The sequence below is a fragment of the Galeopterus variegatus genome, unplaced genomic scaffold (genome assembly GCF_000696425.1).
Source record: "Galeopterus variegatus unplaced genomic scaffold, G_variegatus-3.0.2 Scaffold138, whole genome shotgun sequence".
Lineage (NCBI taxonomy): Eukaryota > Metazoa > Chordata > Mammalia > Dermoptera > Cynocephalidae > Galeopterus > Galeopterus variegatus.
In genome coordinates, this window is record NW_007726249.1 from 521,675 (window position 1) to 533,112 (window position 11,438).

The 11,438-nt window shown below is 54.1% G+C and overlaps 1 protein-coding gene across 1 annotated transcript in view; it reads right to left on the minus strand.

Moving 5' to 3' along the window:
- The window catches only part of LOC103605338 (chromosome unknown open reading frame, human C1orf167), a 20,231-nt gene extending 12,546 nt beyond the window's left edge, over window positions 1-7,685 (minus strand). Inside the window, 8 exon segments of the mRNA XM_008589911.1 lie at window positions 1,660-1,840; window positions 2,290-2,408; window positions 3,678-3,817; window positions 4,629-4,784; window positions 4,866-4,923; window positions 5,380-5,423; window positions 5,619-6,814; window positions 7,616-7,685. Coding sequence (XP_008588133.1) covers window positions 1,660-1,840; window positions 2,290-2,408; window positions 3,678-3,817; window positions 4,629-4,784; window positions 4,866-4,923; window positions 5,380-5,423; window positions 5,619-6,814; window positions 7,616-7,685 — 1,964 coding nt within the window.
- Window positions 7,686-11,438: the final 3,753 nt, after the last annotated feature.

Below are 11,438 nucleotides of genomic sequence, written 5' to 3' on the forward strand. Positions count from 1 at the left end.
GCACTGTAGCAGTGCGCCACCGGGCCGGCCCCAGAGTGATGTTTTCTAATCTCAAATTGTCTGACTCCCCTCTAAATCCTCTAGCGGCAGCCCCCTTGCTCTCCTGATAAAATATCAACTCCTCCCCACGGCCTACAGGCCCTGCACGATCTGGCCCCCACATACTTTTCCAATCTCATCTCAAACCACTCGCAACCCCCGACCCTGTCCCGAGAGGCTCCAACTTGACTTTGCTGTTGCTAGAGTTCTTAGGCTCCCGTCAGAGGCCTTTGCACACTCTGTTCCCTCTGCCTGGTGCCCTTTTCTCCACTGGTCAGCTGTTCATCCTTCACATCTCCCTGCACCATGGTCTAGGTGGTCAGCTTCCCATGTTAAAAATTCTTGGGGAAAACTACACCAGGCGGACACAGCCAGGAAAATGCAAGCAGTGGGAAACTCTAGTGGACAAGCAATCTGGCTTCTTCAACAAATAAACTGCAAGGGAAAAAAAAACAAACAAAACAAAATGGAAGGGAGCCCACAGATTAAAAGATTTTAAATGACTTATCAACCAATTGCAATATGTGGACTTTATTTAGATCCCAATTCAAACAAACTCTAACACAATATATACTTACCAAACAATTAAAAATTTGAATACGGACCAGAGATTTGCCAGTATTTAGGAATCATTGCTGTTCTTTCTTAAAAGATAATTTATTATACATATTTGTGGGGTACAAAGTTGACTGTCAATAGCTGCGTACAATGTGTGATGGTCAAATCAGGATAGTTACCTTATTCATTGTTACGATACATAATAATTTTTTTTTTCCTTTTTTGTCTTTTTTTACTGACCGGTAACGGGATCGCAACCCTCGGTGTTGCACCCACACCTCGCTCAGCCAGTGAGCGGGAACAGGTCTCCACATGGAATCCAAACCCTCAGCGGGAGCACCGCCGCACTCCCAAGTGGCACACTCTCCAGTGCGCCACCGGGCCAGCCCATAATAATTTTTTGTGTCTGTTAACCAATTTCTCATTATATTGTTCATTTTGTAGGGGTGAGAATGGTGTTATGGTTATGATTTTTAAGAGTCCTTATCTTTCAAAGATGCATACAAAAATATTTACAGATGAAATGCTATGACATGTGGGATCTGACTCAAAATAATTGGGAGGAAGAAGTATTTGGGGTACACATGAAACAAGCTTTCCTAGGAGGGTGATTTTGTTGAAGGTGATTTTGTTGAAGCTGGGTTTATTACCCCAGTCTCTCTTACTTTTGTGTAAAATAAAAATGCCCCATAATAAAAAGCTAGCCCCAAGGGAAAAAAGAGAAACTCTCACAGATCTGTGTTCCTTCCCTTCACAATGCTTAATTCGACTGGTATTTGCCCACCCCCTTGTGACTGCTAACTTCCTGTCTGTCCCCCCCACACCCCCGCCAGCCCGGGGTTCCCCACGATGGTGGGTGGAGGTGGGAGGCTGGGACTAAGCTTTGCTTATAATCAAATCCCAGCCCCTGGGGTGGGCTGGCATGTCTTAGGCACACTCAGTAAATGGCAGCTGTTTTCATTTCTTACTTGCATGTCTGTCTCTCAATACTAGGAGGAGTCAAGAGCTGACTTAAAGAGAAGTCAGGGGTCCGCACTCCCACATTCCTCCACATCCCCCTACCTGCACAGCCAGACTCTCTGGGGCTGGGGGTGCCGTGGGGCCACACAGGCTGCATCTGCAGCATGACAGCCCCAGGCCTGGGGGCATTTCCTTGTCCTCCAAGTCCCCTGTCTGGCCTTCCCCAGGACCCCTGTGTCCTGCCTGGCCTTCTGTTCCTTCTGATGGCATCGTAGCAGGAAGACTGTAGAGGGAAGGAGGAGAGAAAGACAAAAGAGAGAGAGTGAGTGGAGGGGAGGATCAGGGGTAGCAGGGGCTACTGACACCTGGGGCACCAGTTTCTCCCACCTCTGGGCCTCCCGGGCTCTGGTGCCATGAGTAAGTGACATCTAGTTCCAACACTCAAGCCCCTGGTGTGGCACACAAATGCAGGACGTGCACTTCTCGTGCTGTGCGTCCTCAAACTGGTCGCTTAACGTCTCTGTGCCTCAGTTTCCCATCAATAAAATGGGCCTGATACTTTGCAGAGGTTACAGTGAGGATCAAATCAGATCATGTCTGGGAAGCTGCCAAAGGAGAATGGTCAATAAACACTCATTCACTCAGGATTCCCTGCCCTGCCCAGGTTGGGGGCTCAGGCCCTGCTTGGCCTGGCTCCATCTCCCCCCGTTCCACAGCACCCCAGCATCTCACCAGCTAGCTGTTGCAGGGCCTGCAGGATCTGGACTCTCCCGTCTCCATCATCTGACCTCTGTCCAGGATGCAACGGAATCTGCCGCCAGGCTCCCTCCTCCTCCCTTGGCCTCCCTGGACTAAGAGTGAAATTGCCCGGAGAGAAACCGACGCCCCGGCCGAGGCAGGGCACACCGTCCCAACCTGCCCACCCATCCCGAGGCTGATGTCTGCCCGTGGAAGAAGGGGCCCTGAGCCATCACCCCCCTCTCTTCTAGAAGGTTCGTCTTATTCTTGATTATATAGCTATGGAGGGGGGTGTCTGCTTTGGCTTTTATTCTCTTCAATACTATTTGGGTTTTTTTTACAACAAACATGAATTAAAATAAATATCAGTTAAATAATTATCTTATACATTTATTTAATTTAAAAGTAAGGACAAAAACCAATATACCAATGTAGTGGAAAACTGAGGAAATGAAGAAGAAACTGGCCAACTTTAATCCCACTGCTCCAAAGAGTTTAACTTTCTTTTTGTTGTTTTGCGGCTGGCTGGTATGGGGATCTGAACCCTTGACCTTGGTGTTACAACACCACGCTCTAACCAAATAAGCTAACTGGCCGGCGCTGGCTTTTTCTATGCACTGTTTTATGTGATTGGAAAAATATTTTAGATACTATTTTTTATCCTCCTCTTTTTTTTTCACTTAACAATGTTGTAACCATTTTTCCTTGTCTTTAAAAATTCTATGCAAGGGCCGGCCTATGGCTTACTTGGGAGACTGTGGTGCTGATAACACCAGGGCCAAGGGTTCGGATCCCTATATAAGGATGGCCGGTTAGCTCACTTGGGAGAGCGTGGTGCTGACAGCACCAAGTCAAGGGTTGAGATCCCCTTACCATCATCTTTTAAAAAAATAAATAAATAAAAATTCTTTGCAAATATCCAGAGACATACTTCCAGGATGCAAGACACATGGGGGATGAAGCTTAATTTATATACTTCCAACTCCTCTGAACGTTTTTTCAAATCAAGCATGCATTACCGTTATGCTTGAAAATCAAACCAATAAAGATATTGAAAAGAAAAATAAAGGGAAGAAAAGAGTGGAGAGGAATTTTTACAGTCTTCATAAACATCCTGTTGAACGGTTGCCAAATTGTTCCTCACGTGGTTAAGCCATAATTTACTCACTCACTATTGAGCATTTAGGCTGTTGAGAGGTTTTTACAATTATAAGTGATGCCACAATAGACATCTTTTAGCAAAAATCTTTGTCCACATCTGCTTGTTTCTTCCCCATTCTCTTGTGGGGGAGGGGAAATGGGGGCAGCAAGGCAGGAAGTGGGGGAGGGAAGACCACCAGCTGCCCAGGTCACACTGACCAGCCTGGGGTGTCCCAGCCTACCTGCTTCTCCAGGTGGGGTCCACCACTGCCTTTTTTCCCAAGGAGGGGGCTTGGCCCTGGCCTCCCCTGGAGGGTGGGGGTCCTGACCCAGCCTGGATGTGGGGCTGCCCCTGTTTCTGCTGCAGAGACACATTTCTCCACTGGGTTGAGAGAGAAGCGGGAGGGGGATGTTAGGCTTGGCCCTGGCCTCCCCTGGAGGGTGGGGGTCCTGACCCAGCCTGGATGTGGGGCTGCCACTGTTTCTGCTGCAGAGACACATTTCTCCACTGGGTTGAGAGAGAAGCGGGAGGGGGATGTTGGCTGTGGCCTCAAATGTGCCTCCCAAGGGAGCACAAAGAAGGGGAGGGGACAGAGTCAGACATTCCTATAAGACTCCAAAGCTTGTGGTCTTAACCATTAGACTACTCAGCCTCTTTGGGAATAAATGAATGAATGAATGAATGGAGAGATGGAACCCAAGAATCAGGGCTTTCCTTGGGAGACCAAACCTAGGGCTGGGTCCTCCCAGAGTACCCCTTTCCCAAAGAGGGAAGAACATAGACGCACCTCCCAGCCCTGGCTGGCAAACCACTAATAAACAATAGCAACTGCTTACATGGTAGAGTGCTTGCTATGCGCTAGGCAGGGTTCTGAGTCCCTTTATTTATTAATTTAATCTCACAACAACCCTGAGAGGTATGTACTATTAATAACCCATTTTAGAGATAAAGAGACTGAGGCACAGAGAGGTTAAGTAACTTGCCCAAGGCCACACAGTTAGAAAGTGGCAGAGGCAGGATTTGAACTCAGACAGAGCTGGTTCAGGTGTCTGGACTGATAACTGCATGTTCCATACCTGATTGTTCATGACGTCAACCTGTGCCCAGTGGGTGCCCCCTCGGTAGACAGAGCCTCCTCCCCAGACACACCAATGCTCCATAACCTCCCTGACCCGACCTGGAGGCCTCTGACCTCTTGGAAGCTCCAGGCCAGCAGGGCCTTTGTGTGTCGCCCCCATGCCGCCTCCAGCTGGGCCTCCCGGAGCCACAGGGCCCACCGCAGTGCACGAAGACCCTTTCGCAACAGCTGCCGGCGGCCCAGGGCCACTGCCGCTGCCACTGCCTGACGCTTCCACACCAAGTGCCTCCAGGCTCTGACATATCTGCACAGCAGCTGCCGGCGGTCCAGGGCCACTGCTGCTGCCACTGCCTGACGCTTCCACACCAAGTGCCTCCAGGCTCTGACATATCTGCAGAGCAGCTGCCGGCTGCGGACAGACCAGGGCTGATCAGGGGCTGACCTGGCCCTCCCAGGGAGCAGTTGGTGGCTGGGCACCATCCGTGACTCCTTTCCAGCAACCACGAGGGTAATGTCCCAGGCTGCAGCAGGAAGTTCTCGCTGCAGACTGAAGAACTTCCCTCTAGTGGATGGCTAGACTTGGAAATCCCAGACAAGAAGGCTCTGGAGGTGGGAGAATGCCCCATTTGACTGTCAAGAATCCCGGGCAGCCTCAGAAGTCTACGATTCCCAGTGCTCCAAACCCCGGAGCAGCAGTCCCCAGGTTCCTGTCCAGGGGGCCCAGGAAACCCCCCTCATTCCCCAGCAGGGACGGTGCAAAAGAAGCTCCCTCCCCTTGAAATCCTGCCTTGGCTCTGCCATCAAGGCAAATGGAGAGGAGCTGTCCTAGGAGTGTGTCCCCACCCCCATCCAGCTGTGGCCTCACCGGGCTGCCTTGGACTCCAGGGCCTGGATGTTTTGGGCTTTGCTCTAGGAAAGCAAGAGGACAGGGCACAGTTCTCAGGCCAAGGAGCAGATGGGACAGGACACCCCCTGCCAAGCCCACCTGCCCAAGGCCTCCCTTTTTGAGAGAAGGGGGTGTGACAGGTAGTGACAGCCCACTTGGAGTGAGAATTCCTAGGGGCCCCGGGAGTTCCTCCAGCCCCAGCCCACTCTGGCCTCTACCTGCGGGGTGCTCCTCGCCAGGGCTGCGTCTGGTGCACAGGAAGCTGTCCTCTCTTCCTTTCTGCTGGCCTGCTCCCTGGGGGACCCCTGCCCTCCTTCGTGCCCAGGTAGGACTCCCCGGGCTACACTGAACAAGGCTGAAGAACAGAGTTCGGCCTCCCTGCTACTCACCCCTTGAGGGAGAGTGGGGTACCCCCTCTGCTCCCTGCCATATGTAGGCCCTAGGGGGTGGACAGGAAGGACCCCCTGCTCAGAGTCAAGGAAATCCCCAGCCAGTGTCCCCAAAGTGGTCTCCAGCGACACTGGCTTGCTGTGTGCCTGGGAATCTGAAAGACCAGCCTGGACTCCCTGTGTCTCTAGGAAATCCACAGGTGCCCTGTGGCCTCGGGGGTGTCCCTTTCTCTCACCCCAGGAAGCAAGAACAGGCTGGCTGGGCTGGGGGCGGGCAGGGAGTGCCTGGCCACTGCTGGTCCAGGGCTCCTGCCGCACAGCACCGGGGGGTTCTGGGGATGCCTGGCACCTGAGGCGGGCTGCCTCGTGCTCCAGGCGTCGCACAGAGGCCAGCAGCTGGTGAATGGCAACATGGAACGGGGACTGAGCTTGGCTCTGGGCAGGGACAGCCAGGTCCTCCAGGGTGAGGGGTTCCCCCACAAGCCTGAAGGTCCTGCTTCCCACACCACACCAGGATCTGGGGCCTGGCTGTGTGGGCCCGTGGAGAGGGGCCAAGCCTGCAGAGGGGCTGAAGTCCATACAGGGGGTGTCCACGGCTGGCAGACAGGACTGCCTCAGGCTGGGGGATGGGCAAGCCAGTGGCCTATGGGGTAGGGGACTTCCCAGGGGCAGCCTGTGGGGCTCTGGCCAGAGGTGGGGGCCGGTGGTCTTCCTTATGTTCAGGTTACTCTGTTGGACAGGAAACTCCTGGGCCTTCTCCTGGGGCCTCCTGGTCAAGGGCAGCAAGTTGTTCTGCTGCTGGTAGCTTGAATTGACCAGTCGGCCTGTCATGTCCTTCAGGGCTAGGCCCAGGCGTGGATGAGGACTGGCCAGGTTGGTCTGGACTCGGCAGGGCTTCTGGCGCAGGACTGCCCCTGGGAAGGGTGTGGTGGCAAGCCCTCCCTGCTCGGCCTGGCACACAGGCACCCAGTGGACACGTCCACTGCCCAGGCTGACACCCAGGCTCCTCAGGAATCTCCGTTGCTCTAGAGAGAGGAGAGACAGTTATGCCCTGGAGAAGCACTCAGGGGATCAGTACTCAGGTAGGACAGGTGGGGCTGTCCAGGCCTCAGAGGCAGGGAGGGGACAGAGCCCAGGCAGGAGGGAGCCAGGACTTCAGGGATCTGCTGTCAGCTCTTCCTCCCTGGGTGGACCAATGGGCAGCCCCTGGGGGTCTTGCAGAGCAGTGACATGGTCCAACTTGGTGCCTGACTGCATGGAGCATGGACTGGGGGAGCGCAGGACAGAGGGAAACAGGGAGACAGTCAGGAGGCTATTGAGGGGGTCCCTGGTGACAGACGGCAGTGACTGCAATGGAGGTGGCAGGGTGGGTAGAGAGAAGATTCAGATCAGCTGTGGGATCAGGGCTTAGAAGATGGGGGCAAAGGAAAGAAAAGAATCAAGGATGACTCTTTGTTGAGCAGAGAGGTGATGGGGGCAGTGGGCTGGGGTGAAGCAAGACTCCACACAGCAAACAGCTGCACATCAGCAGTTCTGGGGAACGTGGAGGTGGGGCTTGGACCCCCTCCCATCCCCCGAGGCCGCTCCACAGCCCGCAGAGCCCAGCCAGGGGCACCAGCCAGGCCCACTCCTGGTTCCCCCTCCTCCTGACCTCACTCACTCAGGCCTGAGACACCTGCCTCGGGCCCCAGGCTGGAAAGACTTTGTCCTGCGCCCAGGTGACCCTGGGTGGCTAATCTCTAGAATTAACAGGGCCCTGGGCTGGCCTGTCTGAAAAAGGGGCTCTGCTCCTGTCAACGCCTACCCAGGCCCACTAAGCCTCTTGCCTGGCCTCAGGGGAGCGGCAGGCCTTGGGGGCACATTCTCCTTGTGGCTGGCATCAGGCCTCAGCTCCATGGGCTCCGGGACAGAGGTGTCCTTGGTTCACGTTGCAGTCAGTGGTCTGGCCTGCTTGATCAGACAGGCTCTGGGGGGAGAGGACAGAGTGCCCTGGCTCTCACCTGGCCACGCCCCAGCTCTGGTCCCCACCCCCACCCTCTGGAAGCACCCCCGGCTGCTCACAGGCCTTGTCAGGTCCCTGAGGGTCCCTGTCCCCACCCCACATCTCTTCCCTTCTTTCTGCTGTAGTTTGCTGAAGTCTTCTATTGCCCACTCTTTCTAACACCCACTTCAGATCCCTGGCTATCCCCTGGGGACCGTTTCCCTGGCAGCTCTGTCACGTGGGGCCCTCTTTGCTTCCTGTTGCAACTTCTAGACCATTCTCTCTCCCTCCTCTCTAAAATGCTCCAGCTCTCAGCTGCCTGCAGCACTTAAGGAAGCCCAAGCCACCCCGTTCCCTGAAGAGTTGGGCTCTTGGTTCACTGTCACTCTCTCCAACTCACACCTGTCTAAATTCTTGGATGTCACCATCCACAAGGACTCCTAGCCTCCGGAATCCTTGACCTTCTTCCTCCCTCGATCTTGTCCTTCACCTGACCTCAGCCATCTGCTCCCATAGTCCCCCAGACTTTGTCATCCAAAATAACGGCACCCTCCATAAATTCAGTTCCAGAGTCTGCCGCCCCGTCTTTCCAGCTCACTCCCTCTAGTACCCCAATTCCAACAATCCTTCCCCTATGAGACCCCAGTCCTCTGACCCCAACCCCCTTTGACTGTGCCTCGTCCCCTTGATGTCTGTCTGCCTTCCTTTGGCAGCTTAACAATCTGGAATTATAATAATCCACTTCAAGCCCCTCCCTCTCTTTGCCACAGTTGCTTGGCAAAACTGCAAGGCTGGTGGAAGGCAGTGCCCCACCTTGTGTGCACCTCAGTACGTGAAGGTGGCCAAAGACAATCCCTCGACTGCACTGAGAGCCTCACCTCGAAATCAGGACCTTTGACTTCCAGTGGGCCCCAAAGGCTGCCCGACAGTCAGACTCTAATCCCCTCCCTTCTAGATACTAACTCTGACTTTCTCCTCTGTTGTCAACCCCCTGCTACCTTCCCCCCACCACCCCCTCAGCAGATGTGCCATGGCCTCCTCTGCTGAGCACTGAAGTCCACGGTCCCTTCCCCAGCCAGGCCCTACCCTTGCACTCTGGGTGCTTCCTGTCTCATCCACCCAAGGACAGCACCCAGGGCCCCTACAGCCCCCATGGCCCCTCCACCGACTCAGTCTGGCACCAGGGCACAGCGCTTGGGGACAGACACAGGCTGAGAAGTTGGCCCCCTTAGGAAGAACCCTGCCACTGCTCAAAAGTCCCCTCCCCGCATCATCCACACTTCCCCCTTCTTTACTGAATCATTTCCATTGACATACAAACAGGTGGTATTTCTTCCATCTTTAAAAAACAAAACAAAAAAACACCAAAAAGGTACCCCTCTTGAACCTCCAGGTCCCAGGCCATTTCTCACCTTCTCATCACACACAAATCCCAATTCCTCTCCCAACTCCACCTCTGCTGACCTCACTTCAATTGGGCTCCCCAGACCCCACTCCCACAAAGCTGCTCTCCTCCAGGTAAACTCCAGGATGGTCAGTTCTCAGCCTGCAGACTGTCTGCTCCCCTGTGAACACTTAGCCTCAACCCAAACACCCCCAAGCTCCCCAGTCCACTCAATGCCCTGTGAGCTTTCAAGGCTCCACGTCACGGGGTTGGCAAATTACAGTTTGGGCTAGGGGCTTCTTACGTAAATAAAGTGATGTTGGAACGAAGCCTCTCCATTTGTTCATGGATTGTCTGCTTTGCAGCTACAAGGGCAGAGTTGAACATTTGCAACAGATACCTGATGGCCCACAAAGCCTAAAACATTTATTCTCTGGCCTTTAAGAAAAAGCTTGCTGACCTCTGCCCTACTTCATCTGGCTCACGGTTACCTTACTGACCTCCCCGCCCCGACCTCCTTCCCAGTCTGCTCTGAACACAGCAGCCTCCTGGCTGTTCCTCCAACCCGCCAGGCAGGCTCCACCACGGGGCCCTTGCACTGCTGTTCCCTCTGCGTGGAATTGTGTCCCTCTTTCCCTGTGCCTCAAACATCACAGTGAAACCCTTTCCTGACCGATCCTTACTCTCTTTACCCTGCCTTATGAGGGCACTTTGAAAAGTTTGTGAAAAATGGAATCAAAAGACAATAGAAATCTTTCCATGAAGTTTTTGAGGACCCTGCATATTTTCCTCCACTGCCAGTACTGATGTAGGAGGTGCTCAGTTTCGCCGGGCTTGGGCTCCGGTTTCAGGACTCGCCTTTGGGTTTCCAGCCACTTCCCAGGGGTCTCAGGCCCCCTCCTTCGAGATTTCCCCTGGAGGAAAGTTACTGTTGCCAGTTAAACCTATCTCCAGCACCAACAAGGGGAAAATGAGACCACAAGGGGCTGGTTTATGCAACCCAGTGGCTGGACATGCTGAGTGGAGAGCACAGAATATTCTCGAATGTGCTGGTGAACGTGATAGGATCTAACCGGTGAACATGCTCCAGGAAGAGACCGACTGAGCATGTGCAAGACTAAATGTTACATAACTGGGAACCACCCCCTTAATTGAATATTCATTAGGTAGAGAAACTATAAATGCTGGAGTGTTGCTCACTTTCATGGTGGCAATTTGCACTTTGCTGGCTGAGGTGTGTATACTTTACTTTGTATCAAACTTACTCTCAGCAAGCGGCTGTCTTGAGCCAGCCTGCACTTTGTGCTGAACTTTAAATATGTTTTTCTTTTTGTGTTAGACTTGATGTCTGTCCTGATCTTACTTTTGTGTTAAACTTGGTGTGGGCCCTGCTCAGTCTCTGGAGCTGTGCCACACTCTCTCCATGGAACCTGCATTTCTCAGATTACATTAAACCTGTTCTCACTGTCTACTGTGACTCTGCCCTTGAATTCCTTCCTGTGGCGGAGTCAAGAACCTGGTAAGAGGAGTAAGTGGGCTGAGGCCGACTATTGACCCCCGGACCCCACCTCCGACATCAACACCACCATCTAACAGACCAAAGAAACTATCGTTTTCTCCCCCCAAGAGGCTATGACGGGGGCAGGCCGTTTTTCTCTCTTTTCTTCCCTGCCTAGTCGGGGCTTATGATCGTGTGTTGAATGAACGGCTGAACCACACTGAGGACCGTGCAGCCTTTAGCAGGCATCCTACCATTCTGCCTGCACACAGCCCCAAGACGTTCAGCGATGGGGACGCTGCGCAGAGGGGCCAGCCCAGGCTGACTCCACGGCGCAGGCTGCTCACCAGGACCACCCTTCTCCCGACCCCTTTCCAAAGTTGACTTGAGGCAGCTCAATTCACAGGATTCCTTCCTACCCCCATCCCCCGCCTGGGCTCATCTGTCCATCTCTCTGCTCCTCATCCCCTACCTCTGTCTGTCCCCCTTGCCACGCCGCCCCCATCTCTGTCCACTTAAGACACTCAGAGCGTCCTCCCTCTTCCCTCCAAAGAGCTTGCGGTCGGTTTCCTCCTCGACCTGCCCTCTCGTGCATCGGTCTTCCTCGGGTCTTCCTTCGTCCAGTCCGGTTTGAACCTGAAGGAGCCCTCCAGCTGGGACGACTAACGACGCAGGCGGCTGGCGGGCTGGAAGGAACGTCGGAGAGAACAGAGCGCGCGCGCCGGCCCCGCCCCTGCCCCCGTGCTGGCCCCGCCCCTAAGCCGGGCCCGCCCCTCCCCCGCCCCA